The sequence below is a fragment of the Erythrolamprus reginae genome, chromosome 1 (assembly GCF_031021105.1).
Source record: "Erythrolamprus reginae isolate rEryReg1 chromosome 1, rEryReg1.hap1, whole genome shotgun sequence".
In the NCBI taxonomy this organism is placed as follows: domain Eukaryota; kingdom Metazoa; phylum Chordata; class Lepidosauria; order Squamata; family Dipsadidae; genus Erythrolamprus; species Erythrolamprus reginae.
This window is the reverse complement of record NC_091950.1, coordinates 143,593,580-143,621,046: the sequence shown is the minus strand read 5'-3', so window position 1 is coordinate 143,621,046 and position 27,467 is coordinate 143,593,580. Positions and strand designations below refer to the sequence as shown.

At 38.1% G+C, this 27,467-nt stretch overlaps 3 protein-coding genes across 3 annotated transcripts; 2 read left to right on the top strand and 1 right to left on the bottom strand.

The window, feature by feature from the left end:
- Window positions 1-5,508: 5,508 nt before the first annotated feature.
- LOC139165152 (olfactory receptor 5AP2-like) lies at window positions 5,509-6,450 on the bottom strand. The gene has a single exon (XM_070748210.1). The coding sequence runs from the start codon at window positions 6,448-6,450 to the stop codon at window positions 5,509-5,511; it is 942 nt and encodes a 313-aa protein (XP_070604311.1).
- A 10,508-nt stretch (window positions 6,451-16,958) lies between these two features.
- On the top strand, window positions 16,959-17,927 carry LOC139158913 (olfactory receptor 5AS1-like). Its single transcript, XM_070736252.1, has one exon. The coding sequence runs from the start codon at window positions 16,983-16,985 to the stop codon at window positions 17,925-17,927; it is 945 nt and encodes a 314-aa protein (XP_070592353.1). The 5' UTR covers window positions 16,959-16,982.
- Window positions 17,928-23,362: 5,435 nt separating this feature from the next.
- LOC139158903 (olfactory receptor 5G9-like) lies at window positions 23,363-24,295 on the top strand. The gene has a single exon (XM_070736244.1). The coding sequence runs from the start codon at window positions 23,363-23,365 to the stop codon at window positions 24,293-24,295; it is 933 nt and encodes a 310-aa protein (XP_070592345.1).
- The last annotated feature ends 3,172 nt before the right edge of the window (window positions 24,296-27,467 follow it).

Here is a 27,467-nt window from a genome sequence, read left to right as displayed (position 1 = left end):
AACAATTTGCCTCCAGAAGTTGTGAATTCTCCAACACTGGAAGTTTTTAAGAAGAGATTGGACAATCATTTGCCTGAAATGCTATGGGGTTTCCTGCCTGAGCAGGAGGTTGGACTAGAAGACCTCCAAGATCCCTTTCAACTCTGTTATTCTATTCTATAGTCTGCATGCCTAGGTACTCAGAACAAAAACTTCAATTTTGGCTTATTCGCTGTTGTGTACATATAGAATCTAACTTGAATTCATTCCAGTTGGAAATATTCATATAAAATTAGCTTGACATGTCAGTTTTTGAAAGCAATACAAATGAATTAATTAATCATTTTATGTTTACTACTTCTTTTTTATCATATGTCCATATTTTTATTTCTTCAAATTTAGATAGCAGAGAGCTATAATTTTACCTTATGGTTCTATAAATTTCAAAATTATATGTGTTCTATTTGTGTTGTTAGTATCATTACCAATTGCTGTAATGATGGATTTAAGGGATATGAGCTTGCTATTCTTCATAATAACAAAGAGCTATCTGAAAAACAGCTCTTTGGAATCACATTTCTCCTCATTGTCTCAATAAATTATATTAAGCCAATAATCTTACAGCATTGATTTAATAAAATAGAAGATTTAGATAAAGTCTATCTATGACAATGATGGCAAACCTATAGCCTGAGTGCCACAGGTGACAGACAGAGCCATATCTGCTGGCAAACGAACCGTTGCCCTAGCTCAGCTCCAACGTGCATGTGTATGCTGGCCAGCTGATTTTTGGCTCGCACAGAGGCTCGGGGGGGGGCATTTTTGGCTTCCAGAGAGCCTCTGGGGGAAGCCTTTGGAGCCTGGGGAGGGCAAAACATGAGCTTACTGGACCAACCAGAAGCTGGGAAACAGGCTGTTTCCGGCCTCCAGAGGGCCTCCTGGGGGTGAGGGAAGCTGTTTTCGCCCTCCCCAGGTACTGTATTATGTATGTAGGGACTTGCAAATGTGCCACAGCGCACGCACATGTTCTTTTGGAAAATAAGGTTCGCCATCACTGATCTGGGATATAGAAATTGTTTACCCTGATCTTTTTCTAGAATGCTTTTTACCTTCCAAGACTAATTTCTATTTGAGATTTCCTAGTATTCTTCCCTTTAAATATAATTATCATTTATGTTAGTAGAAAGTAAAGAGTCCATCAAAATATCACCCAAACAGTTCATTTCAACCCTGAGCTACAAATATTCTCTTTTACTGATCTCATTCTCCTAAAGATAAAAAACAATCACTCCTTATTTAGGAACATTATCTACAATATTTTAAGCAATCAATTTAATATTTTTTCTTTATTTCTTGCACCCAAAAATGTTAAAGAGCTTAGATTACAGAGCAAAAAGAATTCATTTTGTTTTGCCCTGAATTGTTTCCATAAAACTGCACTTCTTAATGGAAGAAATGGGATTAAAATTAAAAAGTATTTCCCTTCTTCATCCATTTTTCTGTCTCCAACTTTTTAGCTGAAAATCTTGCAATTATTTTAGGAAAGCTTACAAAAGCTAGATAAACCGGTTTCTACAATAATAGGGTTCCTTGCCATTTGTCTCATGGAGCTTTCTGAAGTTGATAGGAAAATAATTGTGGAGGTGAGAATAAAGCTCAGGTGAAAAAGTTTTTCTCCATAATATCAGAGTTCTTTGTAACATTCTGGAGAAAATGATCTAAAGGATTATGTTATCAAAATGTTATCTTTGACAATAAATAGTAAATACATTTATGTAAAACAGAGATGACATCATTTTAGAAGTTGCTGCTCATAATATCTCAATAAAAATGTTACTACTGTGGAAACTAAAAAAAAACCAATTGCATTCCACAAATCCAAAGCAACACTACTGTAGCATTAGTTGGACGCCATTCTTGAACAAGTGTCATAGTAGCTTATAGCATGCTTGAATAGTGGTCTGTCTTCAAATTTTCTCTTGTTGCCTCAACTACTCCCAAGATTGAGGACATAGCAACCGTGTGGAAGACATGTCAGGAAATATAGTTGTTTATATCTCCTTTCCACATTTATATATTAAATTAATTAAACTGTTTCCAATTTTACATGCTAAGGTTGGAACTCTAAGCCATCCTTTATATGATCCAACATGATTCAGAAGACACACTTTCTTCTGCCAGCGTATCTAAACATGATGAGACAGAACTGCAGGCCAACCCACTCTCCATCATATATATAACAAAATCATTCTTCCAATCAGACTGAGCCCATCACTGATTAACATTTATCTGTACCAGAAAACATTACAAGTGCTTTTACATTTTTTCTTTATTTCTTGCACCCAAAAATGTTAAAGAGCTTAGATTACAGAGCAAAAAGAATTCATTTTGTTTTGCCCTGAATTGTTTCCATAAAACTGCACTATGATAAGGATTCTAATTTTTATTGGTCTCTAAAATAATCTAACCTACTTAGATCACAGTTAATCATAAACTTCAGCTGTGTTTTAAAACCTGCCCAACTGATCAAATTCACTGAGAAGCAGGATGTTATTTGCCTGAATGTTATTCCAGTAAAATTTTAGAATTGACATAACAATAAATCTTGTTCCTCTTTATATTACAGTAATTTTGTTTAATCTTCTAATGAAGGTCTGTTCCTACAAATTTTATTCAATTAGATCAGTGATTCTCAACATGGGGGTCAGGATCCCTTTGGGGGGTCAAACAAACATTTCATAGGGGTCACCTAAGACCATGGGAAAAGACAAATTTCCCATGGTGTTAGGAACTAAAGCTTCTATTCTGGCACCTGGAACATATTTTTACAATCCGACTAATCAGGCATTTATAGTGAGGGTGTCTCTTTGACCTTCCTGCCAATCAACTTAAAGCTCTGTTGGGAGAATTGGTGCTAGACTTATGGTTGGAGGCAGTAATGAGCAGCCAAAATTTTTACTGCCACGCTGTGGGTGTGGCTTATTTTGTGGGTGTGGCTTAATGGTCATGTGATCAACACTGACTGCTCTTTAGAAGACCATATTTTGAAGGCGAAACTCAAATTCTTTGGCCACCTAATGAGAAGGAAGGACTCCCTTGAGAATACCCTGATGCTGGGAAAGATTGTGGGCAAACGAAGAAGGGGACAACAGAAAATGAGGTGTCTGGATGGAGTCACTGAAGCAATTTTTTTAAATAATATTTTTATTGGTTTTGCACATTTGTATATAACATAAAACAAACATAAAACAGTGCACTGTGCATGTGCCCATCACCCGACTGACAATACCCACCACCACCACCACCAATTAGGGGGTTCAAATATTTACTAGCTTATGTTCTTTTATTGAGTCACTGAAGAAATTGGCATCAAATGAAATGAACTCTGGGGGATGGTATAGGACAGGCAGGTCTGTCCATGGGGTCGTGATGGGTTGAGCACCACTTTGTAGCTAACAACAACAGCACATATTATTGAATGGGATCAGAACTGAAATGGTGATTCTGAAATTAATAAATCTATGGCTATTTTGTGTTGGGACTAATTCATTTCATGGCATTTGTATTATAGCTTGCCTAAAAACAGGAATGAATTTCCCAAGATCTTTGTTAAATAAAGATAAAAACATTCTGGTTGCAACTTATAAATGAGCCGGGGTGGGCAGCAGGTAGAGTGCTGTACTGCAGGCCACTGAAGCTGACTTGTAGATCTGAAGGTCAGCAGTTCAAATCTCATCACCGGCTCAAGGTTGACTCAGCTTTCCATCCTTCCGAGGTGGGTAAAATGAGGACCCAGATTGTGGGGGCAATAGGCTGGCTCTGTTAAAAAGTGCTATTGCTAACATGTTGTAAGCCACCCTGAGTCTAAGGAGAAGGGCGGCATAAAAATCGAATAAATAAATAAATAAATAAACTTTGACACAAAAATTGCTGAAGGTATTATTGTCAGTAATTAGTCCTATAAATGTTGACTTTGTGAAACGTCTAATAATATCAAATCACTAGATAAGTAGGTTAAAGGCATATTCTGAAAAATATATAGTGGCTTCATTAGATATAGGAAAAAGCTTTCAGTACAGTACAAGTAGAATATAAACGTCTTTCTGGAAGGTGTTATAAAAATGGCTTTGCATCACACTTGCAAGATAATTAAAATCATAAAAGCTAGCTATCATAAAAACTAAAGTAAATAGCAATATATTCAGCTATAGTATTTGTCACATTCATGCTGTTTAATTTAATATTAACTGCCTTGGAAATTGAATGCCCCAGATGAAGATATTTTTAGAGACTAACCTAACAATAATGATTTTCCACAATGAGAAAAATAAATACCAATGATGTAACAGAAATTTGGAATAGATAAATGTATTCTCCTGAATTATAAAATAATTGGTTGCAACTTTTAAAAAATGTTAAATGTATTTATTAAGAATAGCATTTATGAATTTAAAACAAAGTCAACATATTAAAAAAAATTGAATTTATTGGACTCTAGATATTTTTGGTTGTTGTTTTTACAATTGGAGATACAAAGGTACATGCAAAGGTTCATCAGTAAAAATGCTTTGTTCATATTCTTGATAATTCCTTATATTGATTAAATTTAATAAACTTATTAAGGTAATAAAAATGTCAATGGGTCATTGTTTTTGTGATGATGCTTCAAAAATATCAGCCTGGATTAAGCAAAATATAAATGCTGACTTCCTTCTACCTCTGCAGAACTGATTTCTCTAATCTTTTTCCTCCCTTCTATGTTCTGCCCTTTGATTTGTAAACAATTAGCTATAAAAACACATGTCCAAAATGCAGAGGTGTGAGTTGTTGTGGATGTACCTAGGTACACCTACATTACACCAACACTCCGCAAGATGCACTGGCTCCCAATTGGTCTCCGGAGGCAATTCAAGGTACTGGTTATCATCTTTAAAGCCCTACATGGCTTAGGGCCAGATTACATATGGGACCGCCATCTATCGCATACATCCCAGTGGCCAGTTAGGACCCACAGAGTTGGTCTTCTCAAGGTCATTCAGCTAGACAAGGTCTGCTGGTGGAACCACATGGGAGGACCTTCTCTGTGGTGGCTCTGGCTCTATGGAATCAACTCCCCCCAGAGATCCCCATGATCCCCACCTTCCTGGCCTTCTGAAAGGCTGTGAAAACATAGCTTTGACAGTAGGTCTGGGGCCATTGAATAATTCCATCTTGCCCTGGCTGAATGGATATGAATGTTTTAGTATTAAGGGTTTTTAAATTGTTTTACTTTGTTTTATATTGTTGTTCACTGAGTTGGGTGGCTTATAAATCACAATTAATTAGTAAGTAAATAAGCAAGTAAATAAAAAGAAAATATTCGATTATTCTTGATCCAAGCATTTTTTTAACTCAAAGGTGAATATAAAGTTATAATTGGAGCCTAAATAAATTTATATAGCTTAATGGTTTTTATTCAATAAGATAGTGTGATATAAACCATTTACTACTAGAACAAATTGATCTAATACTTAATTTTGGTAACAACAATCATATGTGTTGAGCATCAACTTTTCGTCCTAGGATATTTCTGAAGGCACCTCTTACCTCCTGGTTTCTCATGCTGTAGATTAATGGGTTGAGCATGGGGGTCACAATTACATAGAACACTGAGGCCATTTGGTCTAGGTTATAATTTGGTCTAGAGCTTGGCTGTGCATACACAAAGCTGAGACATCCATAGAAAATGGTGATGACCATGAGATGAGATGTACAAGTGGAGAAGGCTTTCCTACGGCTCGTGGCAGAGCGGATCTTTAAAATGGTGACCAGGATATAAGTGTAGGAAGTGAGAACAGTCAGGCTTGTTGTTATTAAATTGAAGCCAACAAACACAAATACCAACAGATAATTCAGACTGATATCTGAGCAGGAAAGAGCAAAAAGCGGAGGACCCTCACAATAAAAACTCTTAATGAGGTTTGGGCCACAGAAGGACAGTCTAATAGTTGCAGCCATTGTGTGCACAGAAGCATTGATGATACCAGCAGTGTAGGAAATTGCTATAAGTTGAACACACTTTCTTTGGGACATTATCATCAAGTAGAGTAGAGGACTGCAGATAGCCATATAGCGATCATAAGCCATCACAGCTAGGAGGTAGCACTCTGTGGTTCCAAATAGGGCGTAAAAGTAGAGCTGAGTAAAGCATCCCCCATAAGAAATACTTTTCTTCTCTTTTAAAAGATTGGCTAGAAAGTTTGGGGTGACAGATGAGGTGAAACAAATATCCAAAAAAGATAAGCTGGCAAGAAAAAAGTACATTGGTGTGTGGAGAGAAGGACTGATCCTGATTAAGATAATCATGCTTAGATTTCCCATCAGAGTGATGGCATAAACAGTAGAAAATGTCCCAAAGAGGATTAGCTGCAACTTTGAGTCCTCTGTTAATCCAGTGAGTATGAACTCTGTCATCTCTGTGTTATTTCCCATGTAATCACAATAACATTTCAGTCAATTTCCCTTTGTTTTTCTAATATTTGTAATGTAGTCTGTAATCAGAATCAATTTCTCATGTAATTACAATATCTACATAAAAGGGCAGATTGGATATAATTTGTGGTTAAACTGGCTTCTGCCCATGAATAAATATATCCACAGAACTATTGAAGACAATTAATGACCAAAGGAGTGCTACTGAAATCTTCAAGCTTAGAGACTCTCTTCTAAACCTGGGAAGACATCAAAAAGATGTGAGGGCAAAATATGCTTTTTATTAACTTTTTCTTTTACAAGATATTTTTAGAAGCTGCAGTAAAGAATTAGCAAACTAAGTAAAGAAAGAGTTTTACTGATTTCAACTGTATATATCGTTTGTTGATTCTTTGCTGGATCTACATGTTCTATGACTTATAAACAGTGAAGGGCTATCAAAAATTTTACTACCATACTGTGGGCGTGGCTTATGCAGGACGCCCTGCATTTTCTTTCAACATCTTTCAGTGCAAATTGGGTGCTCTGGGGTAGAGTTCCACTTTTGCTACCCCACTGCATCCCCCCCCCCCCCCCGCTTATAGAGCTGATCTTTGGATTACTTGAGCTCCTCATTTCTTGTGATGATCAAATGAATTCTAAATAGCAAACAATACTGACTCTCATATCTTACGTGACTAATAACAATGATACTCTCTGAATGTCTCAATTTCCTAATATATAAAGGGAGTTTTTAAAGATAAAATTTTGAAGTCTTCTCAGATTGCCAAGCTTTGCATGGTTTATGATGCAGCATGAGCTATATAAAACACCATATTTAAAAATTCAAATGGCCTTGCACAAGTTATATGCATGATATACAGGCTTGATCTGAACCTTCTCTGAACAGTCAATTCTCTTTGAAATAACAATAACTTGTCATCCCATGAGCTCCTAAAGCAAACTCTCACAAACAATAAATTACAACAAACGTACAGTTGCATTTTTGATGATTAAACTCACTTGTTTTATTGCAGCTCAACAACTTCCTTCATACATTAAAATATCTGTATTTTTTTCAAGCTTCTGCTTGCAGATTTTTGAAATTCACTCAGCTCTAAAAACAATTCAAATATTTTCCTTCAATCTCTAGTAACTCAACAGCTTTATACACTTCTGCAGACATCCATGTTTCCTTCAACTCTCTTTGGAGTGATGGAGAAGATAATTCTACTGAGAAAAATATTGGTTTGGGAAACATCTCCCTGAAGTGCTTACAAACTGCTCCATCTACTAATTTGTGTTAATTACACAGCGAGGATTAAATAAATCAAATTGTTTTTTGAAATATTTACTTTCTTCTAAATGCACCTATCGGGCATTTGGAAAGGCGCCTGTTTCTGGCAAGCCTCATCAAGCTTCCTTGAATATCAGACAGAAGGCTACTGAGCCATATCATGATTTTATTAACAGACTACAGGATGCATTAAGGTGGCAGATAAATAATCCTGAATCTCAGCAAGAATTTTTGATGAGGATGGTAAAAGACAACACTGATTCTGAAAGTCGGAGGGCAATTATTGGTCTGGATAAAAATCCTGTTGGGAAAAATGATTAAAGTGTGTTAAGATTTAGGAACAGCTTCCTACCAAACCAATTTATTGGTGGTTGTTTTATCACAAGGCAGTAAGCATCAAGGAAAGTGTTATAACTGTGGAAAACATGGTCATTTTAAAGGGAATATAGAAATCCGGGGATGGGGTATGTCTGCAGCATCTCGCTCCTCTTTTCATCAAAAAACATAATGTCCAAAGTGTCAGAAGAATTAGCATTGGGTAAGTGATTGTAGGTCGGGAAACAGCCAACCAGAACAGTCTCTGGCCTCAATCCAAACAGACACAACAAACCAACAATAGAAAATACAGTGGTACCTCTACTTAAGAACATCTCTACTTAAGAACTTTTCTAGATAAGAACCCGGTATTGAAGATTTTTCTTGCCTCTACTTAAGAACTATTTTCTACTTAAGAACCCAAGCCTGGAAAAATTTCCCAGGAAATTTGAGAGTGGCACGAAGGCCCGGCCAGTTTCCTGCCATTCTCCCTTTAATCCCGGCCACCTTGGCCTTTGCTGGGCTGCCAAAGGAGCCTTTCGGTGGTGCTTAAAGAGGCTTTGGCAGTCTAGAGAGAACAAAGCATTTTCCCAGAGTCCCTCTTTTTTTTTAAGCCTTAAAGTTTTGGATTTTATTTTATTCCCCTTACCTCACCTTCTTCCTTCGGCAGTGACTATCCTCCTCCTCTTCTTACTCCTCCTGCTCCCACCCAAATTCTGACGTTTTATTTTTTTTCCTAATGGGTTTGCACACATTATTTGCTTTTACATTGATTCCTATGAGAAAAATTGCTTCTACTTAAGAACTTTTCTACTTAAGAACCTGATCATGGAACGAATTAATTTCTTAAGGAAAGGTACCACTGTACTCCTGTGGCTACATGAGGTAGTGTTGGTATTGATTTGATACTGCAGGAGGAAGTGAATTTTAAACAAATAAAAAAGTAGGACTCTTGAGTACCTAATTTGTCATGGGTGACACAACAGGTTAAAGAAGTATTTAATCAATTGAATGTTTCCATTCAAAATTTGACCACTTATCAGAGACACTTTCAACAGAAAGCAAGCTTGCCTTCCCCTTTAGTATATTATTGGGCATTACCAGATAAAACATAGTTGGGGTCAATCCCCCTGATAATGTGGGGATGAGGATATGCTGCTGTGCTTGCTCCTACAGGACCTTTGTGCATTCCAACACATTGCATCCACCCAGCCAAGGATGATGGGGCATCAGTTCCTGGATCCAGTCCCAGAAATGGCAAATGTGATTCTTCAGATGGCACAGCAACCAATCTGATCCCATTGCGTCCGTTGTCCAGTGACATGGGGAGATGTGAAGAACTTGACCTGCAGGCAATGCTGCACCAGCAGCAAGCAAAACAAACCCCCAAGAATTTATGCACTGCCATTTTTGTGGTTCTAACTACAAATTCCTTAGCTATCATTTCTTTGTGTTTGACTGTCAATAGCTGCCCTTTGGCAACAGGAGCGGTCATCCCACCCAAACATTCACTCAAAAAACAAATGAAACAAAACCTAAGGGTTCACTTCAGGAGTGGGTTCTTCCCAGTTCAGACTGGTTCACCTGAACTGGTAGCAACCTGCTGATGACCTCACAATGATGTCTCTGAATCAGGTCGGTCGGTGCTGGTCCTTGGGTGCCACCATCTTTTTTTTAATATATATTTTTTAAGTTTGATTTTTTAAAAAAAATGTTTCTTCTTCTGCACATGCACAGAAACCATCTTTCTGGCACTGTGCATGGGCTGCCTCCCTTGCTTACCAGTCACTAGCTTACCTCTCCTGTCTATACCATGCTTGCCCTGCTGCCTACCCACCTTATGCTCACTGGCTCACCCCACCTCTGAAACCACGTGTCTGAGACCAGTCAAAGACCATGCAGTCCTGACAAGGAAGCTTGCCTATCTGAGTTACTGCTGCCTCAAGCTAATTTAGCCTTTCGCTGTGAACGCAGATGGTGGGGGGTGGGGGTAGGAAGAAACTACTGAGAATGGAGCTGGGCTTCACAGTCTAGTCGAGCCCGGGGAATGGCTGAGGCCATCCTTGCAGCTATTCCCTGGGCTCGCATAGGTAGGCCTGAAAGGCAGCTGAGCTTCCCCAACCAGTGGTTCGCGGGATTTAAAATTATGAATTTGATGGTCCCTGAGGTGCAAAAGGTTGGAGACCGCTGGTCTATCACACTCTTGGGCAAAGCATGTGAGCAATTTCCTCCTTTCAGTGAAAGTACATCTATAGTACGTGAACGACATTTTTACAGATCTATAGATACCGTGAAGTTTGGCGTGGCAAGGAATGGCTTTGAGGGGAGGGGCTAGGCGAGGCACCCCTTGACATGAGTGACATTGAATTGGCCATACCCACCCAGCCACATGACCATGAAGCTACTCCCACCTGGTCATGTGACCATCAAGCCATTCCCACCCGGTCACGTGACTGCCAAGCAACTCTCACAACATTAAGCGATACCCACAAAATTTAGCCATGCCCACAGAGAGGTAGTAAAAACATTTGGAATCCACCCCGTTCCACTTTCATCTCATTTGGAAGAACCTATCTGTAGTATCATACAAGGATTGTGTGTTGGGTGGTATAGAAAGCCAGGGAAGTCATTTTGAAGCAAACATACTGAAACTAATAATAATAATAGAAACAGCATTAAGAAGTACCCTAGATACAAAAGTGAAAGGAAGAAAAGCACAGTCAAACTTATAAGGTTCTATTTATTATATGCTACCAATAAAATATTATTTTAGTCTTCCTATGAATTTCATTTTCATATCTATCTACCTTCCTGTCTGTCTTTCTCTGTGGCCTAAATATAGATGCAGCATTCACTTTGTATTTCTTTCTTTCTGAAATAAGCAAATTAATAGCCATCATTCCTTTTTCCGTGCTGCTGAGGATAGGAAATCCTCAGGGAGGAAGACCCAAAGTCACAAATCCACCATATAAAGATTTGTCTCTAATGATAAAAGCCCATAAATAGGGAGGAGCACAAAAGATGTCCTTTGCAAGATGTAGTGTCAGAGCTAAACCAGACAGGAAAGAATTATGAGGGAAAGAATTATGTATTTCCATAGAATTAATATTAAAGGAGTGTAAGGCCAGGATTTTTGTAAATATTTTTGAGATGCTCTAGAAGCAAAAAAAAAGTGGGAGGACAAGCTGTGACATAAATGGTAAGTGTAAAATGTTGCTAATTGACTCTAAAAAAAACAATCTAATCAAACAGACCCTTTTCCTCATCCATAAAATGGAATGAAAGACATGTGAACTTACAGCATGCATTGAACGCAGATTTACCATTAGACTTTTAGATGGTTTATATTGTGCTTGGGAAGTGTTATATCCTCCCCAATTAAAACTGGTTCAGAATTAATTTGCAGCACAGGAGGATTGCAAATTCTACCTTAATTTGTGTCATTTTGCCAGGGTCTTCAATAAAAGAGCTTGATAGAAAAATGGAATTTAGCATGTTATGATGCAAAAATGAAGAGGTGTAGAATATTTGGCAGGTGCTGTTTCTCCTACAGTGGCGAGGAAAGCAACACCTACTGAAATTCCAATTGCTGGACATTAAAAAAAAAAAGAATGATAACATTTGCCTTTATTGCTTTATTAGGATAAATTGATAATTTTAATTCAGTGTGAAGAGAAAATGACTCTTATTCTTCCTTTCCTCCAAGTATTGAGAAAAATAATACCGTTAGACATTAACACTGTCCTTTTAACAGAGAGTAACTAAAATGCATTCCTAAGCAACAACTATTTTTTGCATGAAGCTGACAGAGTTTTAGTTGATCAAAGTTCTATGTTTATGTATAATAAACATAGAACTTTGTTTATTATATATAAATGTTCAGTGTTCAAATGTTTATAGAAGAAAGTTAAGGAATATTTAAATTGTTTCAACATGAGAAATTCTACTGGCTTTCAAAAATTGCAAGTTCTGCTTCGTAAAGTCACTTTCAGGATTATGCAGAGTACATTTTATGACTTGTGTCCACATCAATGTTTGCTTTCCCTTGGCCAGAGATCAAGCAAAAACATGTGCCTTCCGTCCCCTGTCCTATAGTCTCTCCTATATCTCCTATACCTTTCTTCTATTCCTATATCTCTTCTTCTATTCTTTCATTGATATGTTCTATTACCATATCTTCTTTTCTATTATTTCTTAGATATATTTTACTATGAGTATCTCCTCTATAACCTTCATCATGTATTTTACTATGTGTACATAGATATATACCCACTAAAACCCTCATTGTGTATTGGACAAAATAAATAAATAAAATAAATAAATAAAATAAAAAGTTAGAACTTCAGAAAGGGGTTTTAGATTCTCCTAGTAAATAACTGGTGGTCTTCTTTATTATTAGAAGGGCCATCTTTTCAAAATATTTACTGGGTCTATATTTAGAGGGTCTATATTTAGACAAAGAGCTGTAGTTCCTTCGGGGAAGCATTAGCAAAATATTGGAGGAGAGAATGTTATACCCTGAAATCTGGCCATGGATTCTAAATTAGTATAGTAGTGCCTGCAAGAGTGATGGAAATATTGCCCTCATGTCAATGTTAAACTTCTATTGTCAGCTCAGTTCAGTCTTGTAGAAGGAATAGAAGAAGAGATATTGCATGGCCTTATTGGAAAAAAATTCCTTCACAATCCCAGAACTATCTATTCCAAATTCCAGTTTTAATTCTTTACTTGAAATAAAGCGTGACCTGAAGGAATATGAGATAAGGAGACAGAGAGTAAAGTCCAAAGACTTGCTCATGGATTTTTTTTCAATAACAATCACAACATGCCCATTTAATTTGATTTGGTTAATTACAAATTGCAAATTTCTGTCAGTGTCACAATAAGTAAGTCTGTGCAAAATATTACTTTAAATATATATATATTGAGCAAATGCCACAATTCCATAAATCTTTGGAATAATTATGTTACACAACAGTCTGAATATTTAGTTTTAGTTATTCTGTGCTAAATTTTGTCATGCCACCAAACTTTTCATAGTCTTCAGGAGAATTTATCCTATGAGATCTCTCAGATGAAAAAAAAAGGCATTTTTTTGAAAAATGGACAGAGACCTGTAGAGACCACACAGTAATGAGTAACATTTTGTCATTACACCTCAGCACTTACTTTATCTAAAGACTCTTATCTGTTGTTTTTTTCTAAATGGATTAGTATGGCAACTTTTCTTATTTATAGCGAGATAAGCACAAGGTAGGAGCTAAGATCCTTCTGAACATATTTCATACTCGGTGTGAAAATTCATGTGAAAAACAAGCTTTGGCTTCAGATATCACTCATTCAGAGCTGGAACAAGTATCTCTCTCCACAGATACAATCAAAATAAAGGGTTACATGAAAATATTATAATCAGTCATAAGAATGCTTATGAATGATTTATGTTGCTATGAATAAGTCCCAGCTGTCTCAGATGTCACTCCACAACATCTTCTGCAGATGATGTTCTTTCTTAGAGAGCAAGCTATTGTGCTCTGGCTTAGGCTTCTGTGGCTGATTCCACAATAGCAGGAAATATTTCTCCAGTCAAGAGCTGCACATTCCTTTTAAAACGAATTTCCCTCCTCTCTCCTTTGTAAATAAGCTGCAAGATTTAACCTACCTAAGCTATACCTGAGAACAGTGAAGGGCTACCAAAGTTTTTACTACCACACTGTGGACGTGGCTTATGCAGGATGCCCTGCATTTTCTTTCAACATCTTTCAGTGCAAATTGGGTGCTCTAGGGTGAAGCTCCATTTTTGCTACCCCACTGAGTCCCCACCACGTCCGGACAGTAGCCTATCCCTGCCTGTCAAGGTGAGGGGAATATGTGGCATCACAAAACAGCAGGAATGATCATAGGGGGTGGGAAAAACTATGGGTTGGAGTCCATCCACTGCCTGAAGGAAATTGTTTGCTGATCTATATCTTCAGATGAGGTTAAGTATGGGCAATTTTCATAGAGTAGCACAACTGTAAAGTTGGAGGGAGCCATACAGATGATCTAATCCAACCTTCTGCAATGTGCAGGAATACCAGTTCAACCATTGAGAAGTGGCTGTCTTCTTAAAAACCTCCAAAAATTGATGCTTTTCATGGTTTAAATATTCCAGATAACTGCAACTTCTACCCAGTGGTGAGTTTCTACCGATTCGCCCCGGTTCATGCAAACCGGTAGCAGTGGTGGCCGGAGACTCCGCCCACTCGCCGAGACATCATCACAGACATTTCTCTGCATGCGCAGAAGATTTTGTGCATGCGCAGAAGTGTCAAGCACATGTGCTCCTGTTCCCAAACCAGTAACATAGGAAACTCACTCCTATTTCCACCTGTTATTTGAGCTCTTAGTTTCTGCATGAGAAGCAATTCCTGCCAATTTTCTCTGCATTTTCTTGAATGTACTTAGAAACATAGAAACATAGAAGACTGACAGCAGAAAAAGACCTCATGGTCCATCTAGTCTGCCCTTATACTATTTCCTGTATTTTTATCTTAGGATGGATCTATGTTTATCCCAGGCATGTTTAAATTCAGTTACTGTGGATTTACCAACCACGTCTGCTGGAAGTTTGTTCCAAGGATCTACTACTCTTTCAGTAAAATAATATTTTCTCCTGTTGCTTTTGATCTTTCTCCCAACTAACTTCAGATTGTGTCCCCTTGTTCTTGTGTTCACTTTCCTATTAAAAACACTTCCCTCCTGAACCTTATTTAACCCTTTGACATATTTAAATGTTTCTATCATGTCCCCCCTTTTCCTTCTGTCCTCCAGACTATACAGATTGAGTTCATTAAGTCTTTCCTGATACATTTTATGCTTATGACTTTCCATCATTCTTGTAGCCCGTCTTTGGACCTGTTCAATTTTGTCAATATCTTTTTGTAGGTAAGGTCTCCAGAACTGAACACAGTATTCCAAATGTGGTCTCACCAGCGCTCTATATAGCGGGATCACAATCTCCCTCTTCCTGCTTGTTATACCTCTAGCTATGCAGTCACGTATCCTACTTGCTTTTCCTACCACCCAATATACTGAGCATATCCATTGTGTTCCCCTTATTTTCTCCACACTGCAAACTCAGGTTTTGTGTTGTCCGCACGTATATTTGGACCTGGATGTGACAGCACACATCAATTGAAGAGAAATTCTTTCTGGTGCCTTTTTCTATAGTGATACCTGTTGGGATAGGGAGTTTTAGCTTTAAGCAAAAATAATGCATTACCTTCTACCCCAGTCACTAGTAATGATTTAGTAAAATGTTAAAAGCTTCTAATAGGAGTTCATTAAGCACAGTCTAAATGCAGTAAAGCTTCCCTTGATAATATATTTCTAACGATATTCTTCATTTCAGGTGCAATGTATTTTCAAACATTTTAAATGATCAACATTTACAAGTTGCAGCTGTGTTCTAAAATTTTGCAAAAGCAGATTGGTTGAAGTTTATTTATTGTCTATTTATTTCCATTATGTGTTTGTGCCAGCACTATGGTGGCTGTGAGCCATTTTATTTTTCCACGTATGCTTTTTGGTCTTGATGTTTACTACGATGTAGACAGACCTGCAAAGATTTATTTCATATTGCCAGGAGAATATTTATTTATTTTGTAATACGTATATCCTAATAATAATGCAACAGTGGTAATACAATCAGAAAAACCTATACAAAATAGTGATAAACATGAACTAAAATTGAAGGGGGGAAATGAGTCATATAATATTGCAGTAAAAATTAATTAACATTTAAATCTAGACCATATGGAAACATGGTGTTCCATCTTCTTATTTGTACAATGTAAAGATACGTTCGAAACTCATAAAAGAACCCATCTATCAATTGTACAGTTTAATACCAGGAGCATACTTTTTTTCTTTATCTCTAGAGGACAATTTTCTTTGCTGAATTCTTCATAAAATGATAGATTCCATGTATCTGGAGTATAATTCAGCATCACATTTACATCTTTAATTATTATATGTGTCCCTAGGTTGTTTTAACGTATCTAATAAATTGCAACAAAAAGGGAACATAAAAAGAGAATGAGCAATAATAATAGCTATATATTTTAAGCTGTTCTTAACATTTTCAGATTTACAGGATTATGAGTCAGTCCGTCTCTGTGTAGAATGTGCACCTGGAGAAATAGTGGAGCTTTGGCATCACAAAACTTTCCTTTAGAGAGAAGCCCAAATTAAGAATGTATGCAATCCTGGGGGGGGGGGGGCTTGACATATCTATTCGGTTACAAGGTTGTAGCTACTTTAGCAACCTTTTGCCCATTAGGGAGTAAAAGTAACAGTTACAGAGTAGCAGAGTTGGAAGGGACCTTGTAGGTCATCTAGTCCAACCTTCCACTCAAGCAGGAGTCCCTACACAATTTCCAACAAATGGCAGTCCAATTTCCTTTTGAAAGTCTCAATGGTTGGAGCTCTCACAACTTCCGAAGACAAGCTGTTCCACTGGTTGATTGCTCAGAAATTTTCTCCTTATTTCCAGGTTTATTTATTTATTTATTATTAGAGTTGGAAGGGACCTTGCAAGTCATCAAGTCCAACCCCCTGGTTTCTCTTCTCTGCACTTTCTCTAGAGCCTCAACGTAAGTATGGTGACCAAAACTGGATGCAGTACTCTAGGTGTGTACTGATGCTTTATAAAATGGTATTAGTACCTCCCTAGTCCTAGATTCTATCCCTGAATTAATGCATTTTAGGATTGTATTGGCATTTTTGGCTTCAGCTGCACACTGCTGGCTCATGTTTAGCTGGTTGTCTACTAAGACTCGACAATCCCTCTCACAGTCACTGGAAAAGCAAGTGAAGGACTGGATTTGATTGAATTTTGATCTGTCCTGTGGGCCTGGACCTGACCATCTTCTTTTTGTTACAGGCTTACTGAACTAATGCCATGGCCCAATGGAATCAAACCACAGTGTCAGAATTCATCCTTGAAGGATTCACAGATAATCCAGTGCTCAACACCTCTCTTTTTGTGGTGTTTCTAGCCATCTACATGATCACTCTTCTTGGAAATCTAGGGATGATTGCACTGATTCGTCTTGACTCCCAACTCCAAACACCTATGTACTTTTTCCTTAGCAACCTATCCTTCTCAGATCTCTGTTACTCTACTGTCATTGTCCCTCAAACCCTGGTGAATTTCTTGGCCGAAAAGAAATCCATTTCTTTCATTGGCTGTGCTGCTCAGTTTTACTTCTACGCTGTGTTTGCAAGTGTAGAATGTCTCCTGCTAGCTGCTATGGCCTATGACCGTTATGTGGCTATCTGCAACCCACTATTGTATTCTACTGTCATGTCCAAGAAGGTTTGTATTTCCCTGGTGCTGGCTTCCTACCTTGTGGGTTGTGCCAATGGCATGGTGCACACAAACACTACCTTTCACCTTCCCTTTTGCAACTCCAATGTCATACGCCATTTTTTTTGTGATGTACCTTTAATTTTGAAGCTTGCCTGTTCAAACACTCAACTCAACCAGATTCTGCTTTTTGTCATCTCTTCACTGATAGGGCTGTGTTCATTCTTCATCATCCTCATCTCTTACATCTACATTATCATTGCTATACAAAGAATCCACTCCAGCGGGGGAAGGAAAAAAACCTTCTCTACTTGTGGTTCCCATTTGATGGCTGTTACCTTGTTCTACACCACAATTCTTTTCATCTACCTGAAGCCTTCCACAAGTGATATTGAAGCCCAAGACCAAGTTGCTGCTGTTTTTTATACAATAGTGATTCCTATGGTAAACCCTGTGATCTATAGTCTAAGGAATAAGGAGGTAAAGGAAGCGCTGAAAAAGATAGTGAGAAAGAAATGGGTTTTTGCTCAGGCATAAATTAGAAACACAGAAACATAGAAACATAGAAGACTGATGGCAGAAAAGGCCTCATGGTCCATCTAGTCTGCCTTTATACTATTTTCTGTATTTTATCTTAGGATGGATCTATGTTTATCCCAGGCATGTTTAAATTCAGTTACTGTGGATTTACCAACCACGTCTGCTGGAAGTTTGTTCCAAGCATCTACTACTCTTTCAGTAAAATAATATTTTCCCACATTGCTTCTGATCTTTCCCCCAATTAACTTCAGATTGTGTCCCCTTGTTCTTGTGTTCAGTTTCCTATTAAAAACACTTCCCTCCTGGACCTTATTTAACCCTTTAACATATTTAAATGTTTCGATCATGTCCCCCTTTTCCTTCTGTCCTCCAGACTATACAGAGTGAGTTCATTAAGTCTTTCCTGATACGTTTTATGCTTAAGACTTTCCACCATCCTTGTAGCCCGTCTTTGGACCCGTTCAATTTTGTCAATATCTTTTTGTAGGTGAGGTCTCCAGAACTGAACACAGTATTCCAAATGTGGTCTCACCAGTGCTCTATATAGCGAGATCTAATAATAATAAGATCCTTATTAGAGTTGGAAGGGACCTTGTAGGTCATCTACTCCAACTTCCGACTCAAGCAGGAATCCCTACACCATTTTGGACAAATGGCAGTCCAATCTCCCTTTGAAAGTCTAAAGTGTTGGAGCATAATAACACTTCCTCATACTGAGAATTAGAAAGTTGCGCTGGGCACCAAACAGGGTGACTTCCTTCCAAGAAAGTATATGCATAAAGGATTGTGTGTTGTATATCCAAGAAATAACTTACTATTTTAAAATAATAAAGTAGAGGGGTGGGGGAATGTTAATTAAGAAAAACATGCAAACAAAAGAACCATTGCTGCAAAAGAAAAAGAAAGATACACTGGTACAATGTCTATAAAGAGAAAAAACATGAGCTGAAATAAAACAAAGATTAGTTACGATGAAGAAATGAAAAGGTGCAATGATTTGGATGGAGAGAAAAGGGGAGAGAGGGTAGTGAGGGAGAAACAAGAAGCCTCAAATTTTAAAATTATGAAATCACTTTGAATGAAGGAAGGAAAGACTGGAAGAATTTTTTTAGAATTCTACATGAGAATGATTCCCCCTATGTTGCTGATATGCTGCTTAATTGAGGGGGTAGTAGTGGGTTCCTACTCGGTATGGGTGACACTCAGGGGTGGGCTACTGCCCGGATGGGGGGGAGGTCACAGTGGGGTAGCGAAAATGGAGCTCCACCCCATGTTCTGGAACGAGGCTGGGGTCAGGCAAGTTGATTCAATGATAAGAGCTTCACAAGCTAGTAACAACTATCCTTGTGGTGTGGCCAGAACAATCTAGAACTGAACACACTCAAAATTGTAGAAATGGTGGTAGACTTTAGGAGAAACCCTTCCATCCTTCCACCTCTCACAATACTAGACAACACGGTATCAACAGAAGAGACCTTCAAATTTCTACGTTCTATCATATCTCAAGACCTACAATGGTCACCTAACATCAAAAACATCATCAAAAAAGCACAACAAAGAATGTTCTTTCTGCACCACCTCAGGAAGCTAAAACTGCCCAAGAAGCTGCTGATACAGTTCTACAGAGGAATCGTTGAGTCTGTCATCTGCACCTCTATAACTGTCTGTTTGGTTCTGCAACCCAACAAGACCGACACAGACTTCAAAGGATAATCAGAACTGCAGAAAAAACAATTTCTGCCAACCTGCCTTCCATTGAGGACCTGTATACTGCACCAGTCAAAAAGAGGGCGGTAAAAATATTTACTGACACTCCCATCCTGGACACAAACTGTTTCAACTCCTACCCTCAAAACGTCGCTACAGACAAGACAACTAGACATAAGAACAATTTTTCCCAAATGCCTTCACTCTACTAAACAAATAATTCCCTCAACACTGTCAAACTTTTTACTAAGTCTGCACTTCTATTTCTACTAGTTTTTTTCATCATTCTTATCATCCTTTTCCTCCCACTTAGGACTGTATGACTGTAACTTGTTGCTTGTATCCTAAATTTTTTATTAATATTGATTGTTTCTTCATTGCTTATGACAATCATCAAGTGTTGTACCCCATGATTCTTGACAAATGTATCTTTTTCTTTTATGTACACTGAGAGCATATGCACCAAGACAAATTCCTTGTGTGTCCAATCATCCTTGGCCAATAAAGAATTCTAATTCTAATTCTCAAAATAACATTTATTTTATTTTTTCTTCCACATTGGAACTCCTCATCTCAGTTCCGGCACGGAAATGCACTCCAACTCTCACTGGCTAAATTACAAAGTTATAACCTATCTAAATAACAAGCTATCTACTTCAAAAACATCTTCTTATCTCTAAGTCAAGGTTTGCGTCTTAAAAGCAGATTATCATGCAACAAGGGAATGAAATTTAAACTGGGTGGAAAAATCCTGGTAGCCTTAGATTTGTGGTTCTCACAGATGTGCCAACATGGCTCTGCTAATAAATTGGACGCTGATTTAATTTCAGATGCTATTTGGAACCCTGACAAAGAGACTATTTAAATCTTTGTAGCCAGTTGATTGCAGTTATGTATGTCTTGCTCTATGTTTAGAGAGAAGCCTCATGGAGAAATATTGCTCTGTTGACATCTCGCTTTGCCTAGACCTGGGTCTTAGGGATTGGTCCTTGTCATCTGAGTGCTCCAGCTTATCATGGTTGATCATCCTCACTTGAATTCTGGCTTCTTGATTCCTGAGGCTGACCATCCTTAAGCAGAGGCTCAGCTGGAGCAACGTTATCAGATTCCAGGTCAAAGCCAGACTCTGAAACATGAATTGCAACAACTTCTGAGTGTTGACTGAGTAGACCTTGAAAGAGATTGGGGAACAACAACATCCACTTGACCAATTGATAGAACTACCATCTCCTTCTTTGACATATGATAGCAATGTCTGCTGGCACAGAAAATACCGCCATGTAAATAACTCAGTCTTTTTGCTACCCTCTCGGATGCATGGCATAAAAGGTTTTGATTTATCAATAAGCAATAAATCAGCCAAGTAGGTCAATTATTCAACATTATTCAAGAATTCCAAGTTGTGAAGAGCTTGAAAAGGATCAATTTAAATCTGGTGAATGGTCAACTTAGTTGTTGTGTCTAGAGGACAGTTTGATATGCATACCACAAATGGGACTCCATTTAAGTAAATGCAAAGTGGCGAAAATTGAGGCCCAGAAAAAAGGCTTTACTCTCCTGGTAATTTTATCCTATTTCTTTGCAGTGTTAAATTCCACAATACAAACACTATTATCTTTTCAGTTAAACTGGACCAGATCAAGCACTAATTCTGTGATTTCCCTGCAGTTGCATCTCCATCGTGCTCTGATATCACACCGAAAATGATTTGTTAAAGATTTGTTTTCATCCCATCTTTATTTATTTTATTTTATTTTTTAAAAAAATAACCTCAAGGCAGTTGATGCAACTAAAACCCCATAATAAAAAACCCATTTGTTATAAAAAGACAGTCATAATCATATACATGCATACCATTCATATAATTGGCCATAAAAGATGTAAATTTATGGCGCCCAGGCCTGCCAGAAAAGCCAGATCTTCGTGGCCTTACAAAAAGCCAGCAGGGTAACAGCAGTATGAACATCGGGCGGTAGTTGGTTCCATAGAGTCAAGGCAGCCACAGAGAAGGCCCTCCCCCATGGTCCTGCCCACCTGCATTAGTTGGTCAACGGGACCCGAAGGACACCAACTCTATGAGCTCTTATTGGTCTCTGGGAAGTATGTGGCAAAAGACAGTCCTGTAAATAGTCTGGTCCTTCTCACCAGTCCTTATTGCAATGTTTGATTGGTTGTCTGGAGGTTTACGGAACAATGATTAGAATACAGTATTGCAGGCTAACTCGGCCCACAGCCAGGAATTTAATCCTCACTTGCTTAATGTTGACTCAACCTACCATCCTTCTGAGAGCAGTAAAACGAGGGCCCAGAATGTTGGCGGCAATATGCTGACATTTGTAAACCATCCTGAGTCCTGTAAAGTCCTATGGAATGTTATATAAGTGTTACTGCTATTATGCTATTATTGCTGTTATGGGTTAGGTCCTAAAAAATTGGTTTCCCTCCTCTTCAGCTTTCATTTAAAGCCCTTTGGATAAGGTGAGCCAGTTGATTTTTAAATACAGTCATTCCCAATATGTAAATGCTACTTTTTTGTGAGAAGTCATGAACATAATTTTGCTATCTGAAAGTACAAATCACCTGCCATCTCTTTTACAGACTGAGAGGTTTGGTGGTGGGATCCCCTTCTAAGACTCTTTCTCCAACCATTATGCAGCTGCAGGCTATAGCCTCTCTTATCTGTTCTCTAGGCAGAATCTCTTCCCCATGTCTCATGATCATTTCTATATAACTCTATAACATCTTCCAATGCAGTTTAGATCCCTAACTAGAAAGAGATACCAGACCCTCAAGATGGCTTTAGAAAATGCTGAAGAACATAAGACTCATGGAGATCTGACCTGTGCCTGGCAGATTCCAAGGCACAGGTGTATTTTGCAAAGATAGCTAATAATGCACTAACGGGAAGAAACTGAAGCATCTTCAAATTAAATACATTTTTTCCAGTGCAAGTAATTTTTATACCCACCGGAACAAAAAAAATAATTGCTGGTTACCACCTGATGGTGGCAATACACTCTACCCCCCTCCCCCTCCAGCAAGCAAGCTGAAAAAAACAAGCAAATATAAAGACGCCTTTTTGTGCTGCAAGACCAGAGGTCCATCCTAAGAAGTCTTTTTCGGAAGCCCATACATCCCTGACTTCTTAAGGATTTCTCTCTCAGCAAAATATAATTTAGTCTCAGGTAAGAAGTGCTAGGATATGAGAAAGAAAGAAATCTATATAAAGCATCATTTCATAATTGAGGTGAATGGGTGGGAAGAATAATGCAATATTACTGCACTAGAATGATTATGAGATATTATTTCAGAAGAAGGGGAAGATAAATATGCAATAGAGCTACAAAAATCTGGAAAGTTTAACTGGCATTTTTAGTAGTATTGAAGTCTGATTTTAAAATATATACATATCAAATTTCATTTCTTATCCAAACCATCTTTTAAGTAAGAGTTGAAATTGGGATTACGATTTTGATTATGATTACGATTAGGATTAGGATTACGATTACGATTACTACTACTATGGTGACTACTACTATTATTACTATTACTATATTATTATTATTATTATTATTAATATTATTATTATTATTATTATTATTATTATTATTATTATTGTTATTAGCATGAGAAAAGAACTATGTGCTATATAAAACCTGCTCACTTTTTGTGGGGAACATTTGTAGCTGAACTTTCTTTCTACTTTTATTTGCAGAAAAGGATAGATGGCAAAAACAAATTGCACCTTGGTGTATGAATTCATCCTGCTTGGATTTGGTGGGTCACCAAAATTACAGATATTGCTCTTCATTTTCTTCCTGATGATTTATTTCATCACCTTGGTGGGAAATTTTGGGATGTTTCTGTTAATCCAGATAGACTCTCGACTTCACACCCCCATGTACTTCTTCCTTAGTAACCTGTCATTACTTGACCTTTGCTATTCTTCTGTGGTCACCCCAAAGATGTTGATAGATTTTGTAACAGAAAGCAAAAGCATTTCCTTAAGGGAATGTGCAGCACAAATGTGGTTTTTTGCCTTCTTCGTGGCTGCTGAATGTTATCTCTTAGCCTCCATGGCATATGATCGGTACGTAGCTATTTCTAATCCATTGCTTTATATGCTTATAATGTCTAGAAAAACTTGTCTGCTACTCTTAGTTCCACCTTGTTTTGCCGGACTATTAAATGCCATGACACATACAGTTATGACTTTCCAATTAACTTTCTGCAAGTCCGAGATCAATCATTTTTTCTGTGATATCCCTGCTGTCATATCCCTCTCCTGCTCTGACACACAAATCAACAAGATGGTCCTTTTTATCATGTCTTTCGTTCATGGTTCCCTTAGCAGCATTTTCATTATTATCTCCTACATATATATTATTTGTGCCATCCTGAAGATCCGGACAGTGGAGGGCCAGCGGAAGGCTTTCTCCACCTGTTCCACCCACCTCACTGCTGTTTCCATCTTCTTCATCACCCTCTTCTGTATATATGTGCGACCCAACCATAGTTTTCTACCAAACCAAGGCAAGGTGTTTTCTGTATTTTATGCAGTGATTGTCCCCATGTTAAACCCATTGATCTACAGCATAAGGAACAAGGAAGTACAAGATTGCATTGGGAAAGTGATCAGAAGGAAAAGACTTCCGTGAATCTTGAGCTAATCTCCTAAGTATTGGAAAAAATAATGATTTAAATTGTATGAGTCCTCTTTAAATCGTAAGCAAAACAGGTGGCATGGAAGTTTAATGGAAGTTAAATAAAACAAAATAAAATGTCAACTTTTTGCTTTTAAAATACAACAGGTGAGGTTTTAGTAACAAAGATTGTGCAAAATAAATATTTTATTGTGGAGTAGTTACAAAACGGAACCGTGGAATCAATAAAATTAATCCTGAGCTTCTATGATTGTTAATTATTTTGTTCAAGGTAATATTTATTTAACTTTTCTTATTCCACCACCCCCATATTAATGGACTGCAGTCTCCTCATTCCTGAGAGATGAGCACATGCAGTTTTACATAATTTTGCATAAAGAATGTTGATCTCATGCTGGCAGGGAGTTACAGTCTTTAACTGCCTAGAAGCCACCAATCTAGGGCAGGGGTCTCCAACCTTGGCAGATTTAGGGCTTGTGGACGTCAACTCCCAGAATTCCCCCAGTCTTCGGAGAGGGGTGGCATACAAATCTAATAAATACTATTATTTATTATTCTGTGAATACTATTATTTATTATTATTATTATTATTAATAATAATTATTATTAATAATTATTATTATTATTATTATTATTATTATTATTATTATTATTATTATTATGTCAATACAACACAGCAAACGAGATCACTATGCTGGATTTCATATTTCATCACCGGTCGGGTGCTTCCCAAGCACCTAGGACTGCGTGATGTAGCGGCGAATTATGTTTGCCGATCCCAGTAAAGCGGCCTTTTGCAATTGACAGATGGAGATTTTGTCAATTCCAATGGTTTTCAAATGTGCGCTGAGATCCTTTGGCACTGCGCCCAGTGTGCCAAGTACCACTGGGACCATTTTCACTGGCATATGTCAATGTCGTTGCAGCTCGATTTTTAGATCTTTGTATTTCACTAATTTCTCTAGCTGCTTCTCCTCAATTCTGCTGTCCCCTGGGATTGCGATGTCGATGATCCATACTTTCTTTTTCTCCACAATATGGATGTCTGGTGTGTTATGCTTCAGAATTCGGTCAGTCTGAAGTCCGAAGTCCCGCAATAGTTTTCCTTGCTCATTTTCGACCACTTTTTCGGGCTTATGATCCCACCAGTTCTTTGCCACTGGTAAATGGCAGTTCCGGCACAAGTTCCAGTGGAACGTATTATTATTATTATTATTATTATTATTATTATTATTATTATTATTATTCTCTGTTATAAATAGGTAAGATGCATATGTCTTTGGTCAAATTGATCAAAATGGAAGAAAGTACCTGGAGATTCATTCATTTATCCTCTTTTTGATTTTCACTTGATACCACACCCGCCTTGTGCTTGTATCTTCCTTGTGCTGACACACTAAAGATTAAGAGCTGTTTCTTTAAGAGGTTATATTAGGAGAACATAGCTGGAAATTACACTCTGGTAATGTACTTCATGACATATAATCCCTTCTGTATGTTCTTATTGGCCATCAAGCTATACTTAGGCAACTGGGTAACCCTGCCATGCTCTCCAACAGGACTATGCAAAGCCTGCAGAGAATTTAGTCTCTTTTCACCTACATGTAATGGGACAGATTGTGAATATATTTTCTCTGAAGAACCTTAGACTGAATATGTAAGTCTATGAGGATGCCAGACAATAAATGTAATCTGTATGTTTTACCCATTTGCATGGAGTTTTATCTGATTGAGAAAAGCTTTCCTAAGCTTGCACCAGAACACACCTGTTGCCCATCCATGTTCTGTGAAACTCTTCTTCTGTGACCTCACCTACATAGTCTCTCTGGAGAGTCTATTGATCTCCATACTAAGGTAACCTTGAGTTTTCCTTAGCGGTCCTGATGTCCAACTGGGTTGTCCCCCCCCCCCCATAATAGAAAAGATATTTCCCTGTATACAATCAGATACAAATGGCTAACTGTTTTGCCAGCATTGCTCTCAACGGATCCCATTCAGAGATTGAGATCAATATAGCACCGAATAAGCACTTTAGGCTGATGCAGGTCTAACTTTTTCTTCCTGAACTTCAAGAACTGGAGCTCCAGTGAAATGTTTACTTTTTCCTAGGAGATGTGCAACAGAAAATAATGGAGAAGAACTGCACTAAGGGAAAAAAAGAAACTAATAGCTTAGCATGCCTTATAAATCAGTTTTAACCTCCATGGGTTCTGAAGCCTGGCTTCATGAATCCAATGGAAGCCATGGGTGGGAGGTCCTTTGCATAGCTTTAGGTGGTATGTCAGTTGCTCCTGTTGCTGGACTGGGGGACCATGATCCCAGTCACACATCTCCCTGTGACCTCCAGGCTGGGCTATTGAATGGACTATTGCTCTATGTGGGGCTGCCCTTGAAGAGTATTTGGAAGTTTCAATTGATAAACAATGTGGCCCATTTCTGGTGCTAGTTATTTGGCATATGTGACACCCTTGCTCTACAAGCTGCATTGGCCCCCATTTGTTTCACAGTGCAGTTCAGGGTTTAAAATTTTCATGGCTTAGGACTGGGTATAAATTGCATCTATAGATTTCCCTTGATCTAGATGAGTTTTCCATATATTTTTGCAGTGGAGGAGCTGCAGTTTGCAGGATAGTTTTTTTTCTGAATCCAAATTGTTTGTTAGAGAGCAAATTATTAGTTTCTAGATGGAGAGTAATTGATTTGTTTATAATTGATTCCATGACTTTGCATCGGACGCAGCAGTGAAATTGGTCTGTGGTTATCGACAAGAGAGGGGTCTCCTTTTTTGAAGATGGGGATGACCTAGGGGTGAAACGCTCCCAGTTCCGCCCACCCACCCACCCACCCGGACACCTCCGTTGCAATTATTTTACCCTCTGCATATATGCAAAATGTGTACGTACAAAATATTCTGTGCTAGCGTAAAAGAACCCAAATGGTGGCTTCCAAGTGGGTGGGCGGAGCCTTCCGCTGCCTTCACGATTGGCTCTCTGACGACCGACAGGCACAAACAAACCAGGAGCATTTCATCCCTGGTTTCACCAATCATATCTCAATCTCATCTCCATAATTAACCACCTCCCTTCTTTTAAAGGAGAAAATATGTCATAATGCTGAACCCCTTTAGGCAGGGGAGCCGCTTTAGCTGTTGGCCAAATTATGGAGT

Coding starts and splice junctions, on each gene's coding strand:
- LOC139165152 (XM_070748210.1), bottom strand. CDS start 6,450: ATGGGAAATAACACAGAGATGACAGAGTTCATACTCACTGGATTAACA.
- LOC139158903 (XM_070736244.1), top strand. CDS start 23,363: ATGGCAAAAACAAATTGCACCTTGGTGTATGAATTCATCCTGCTTGGA.
- LOC139158913 (XM_070736252.1), top strand. CDS start 16,983: ATGGCCCAATGGAATCAAACCACAGTGTCAGAATTCATCCTTGAAGGA.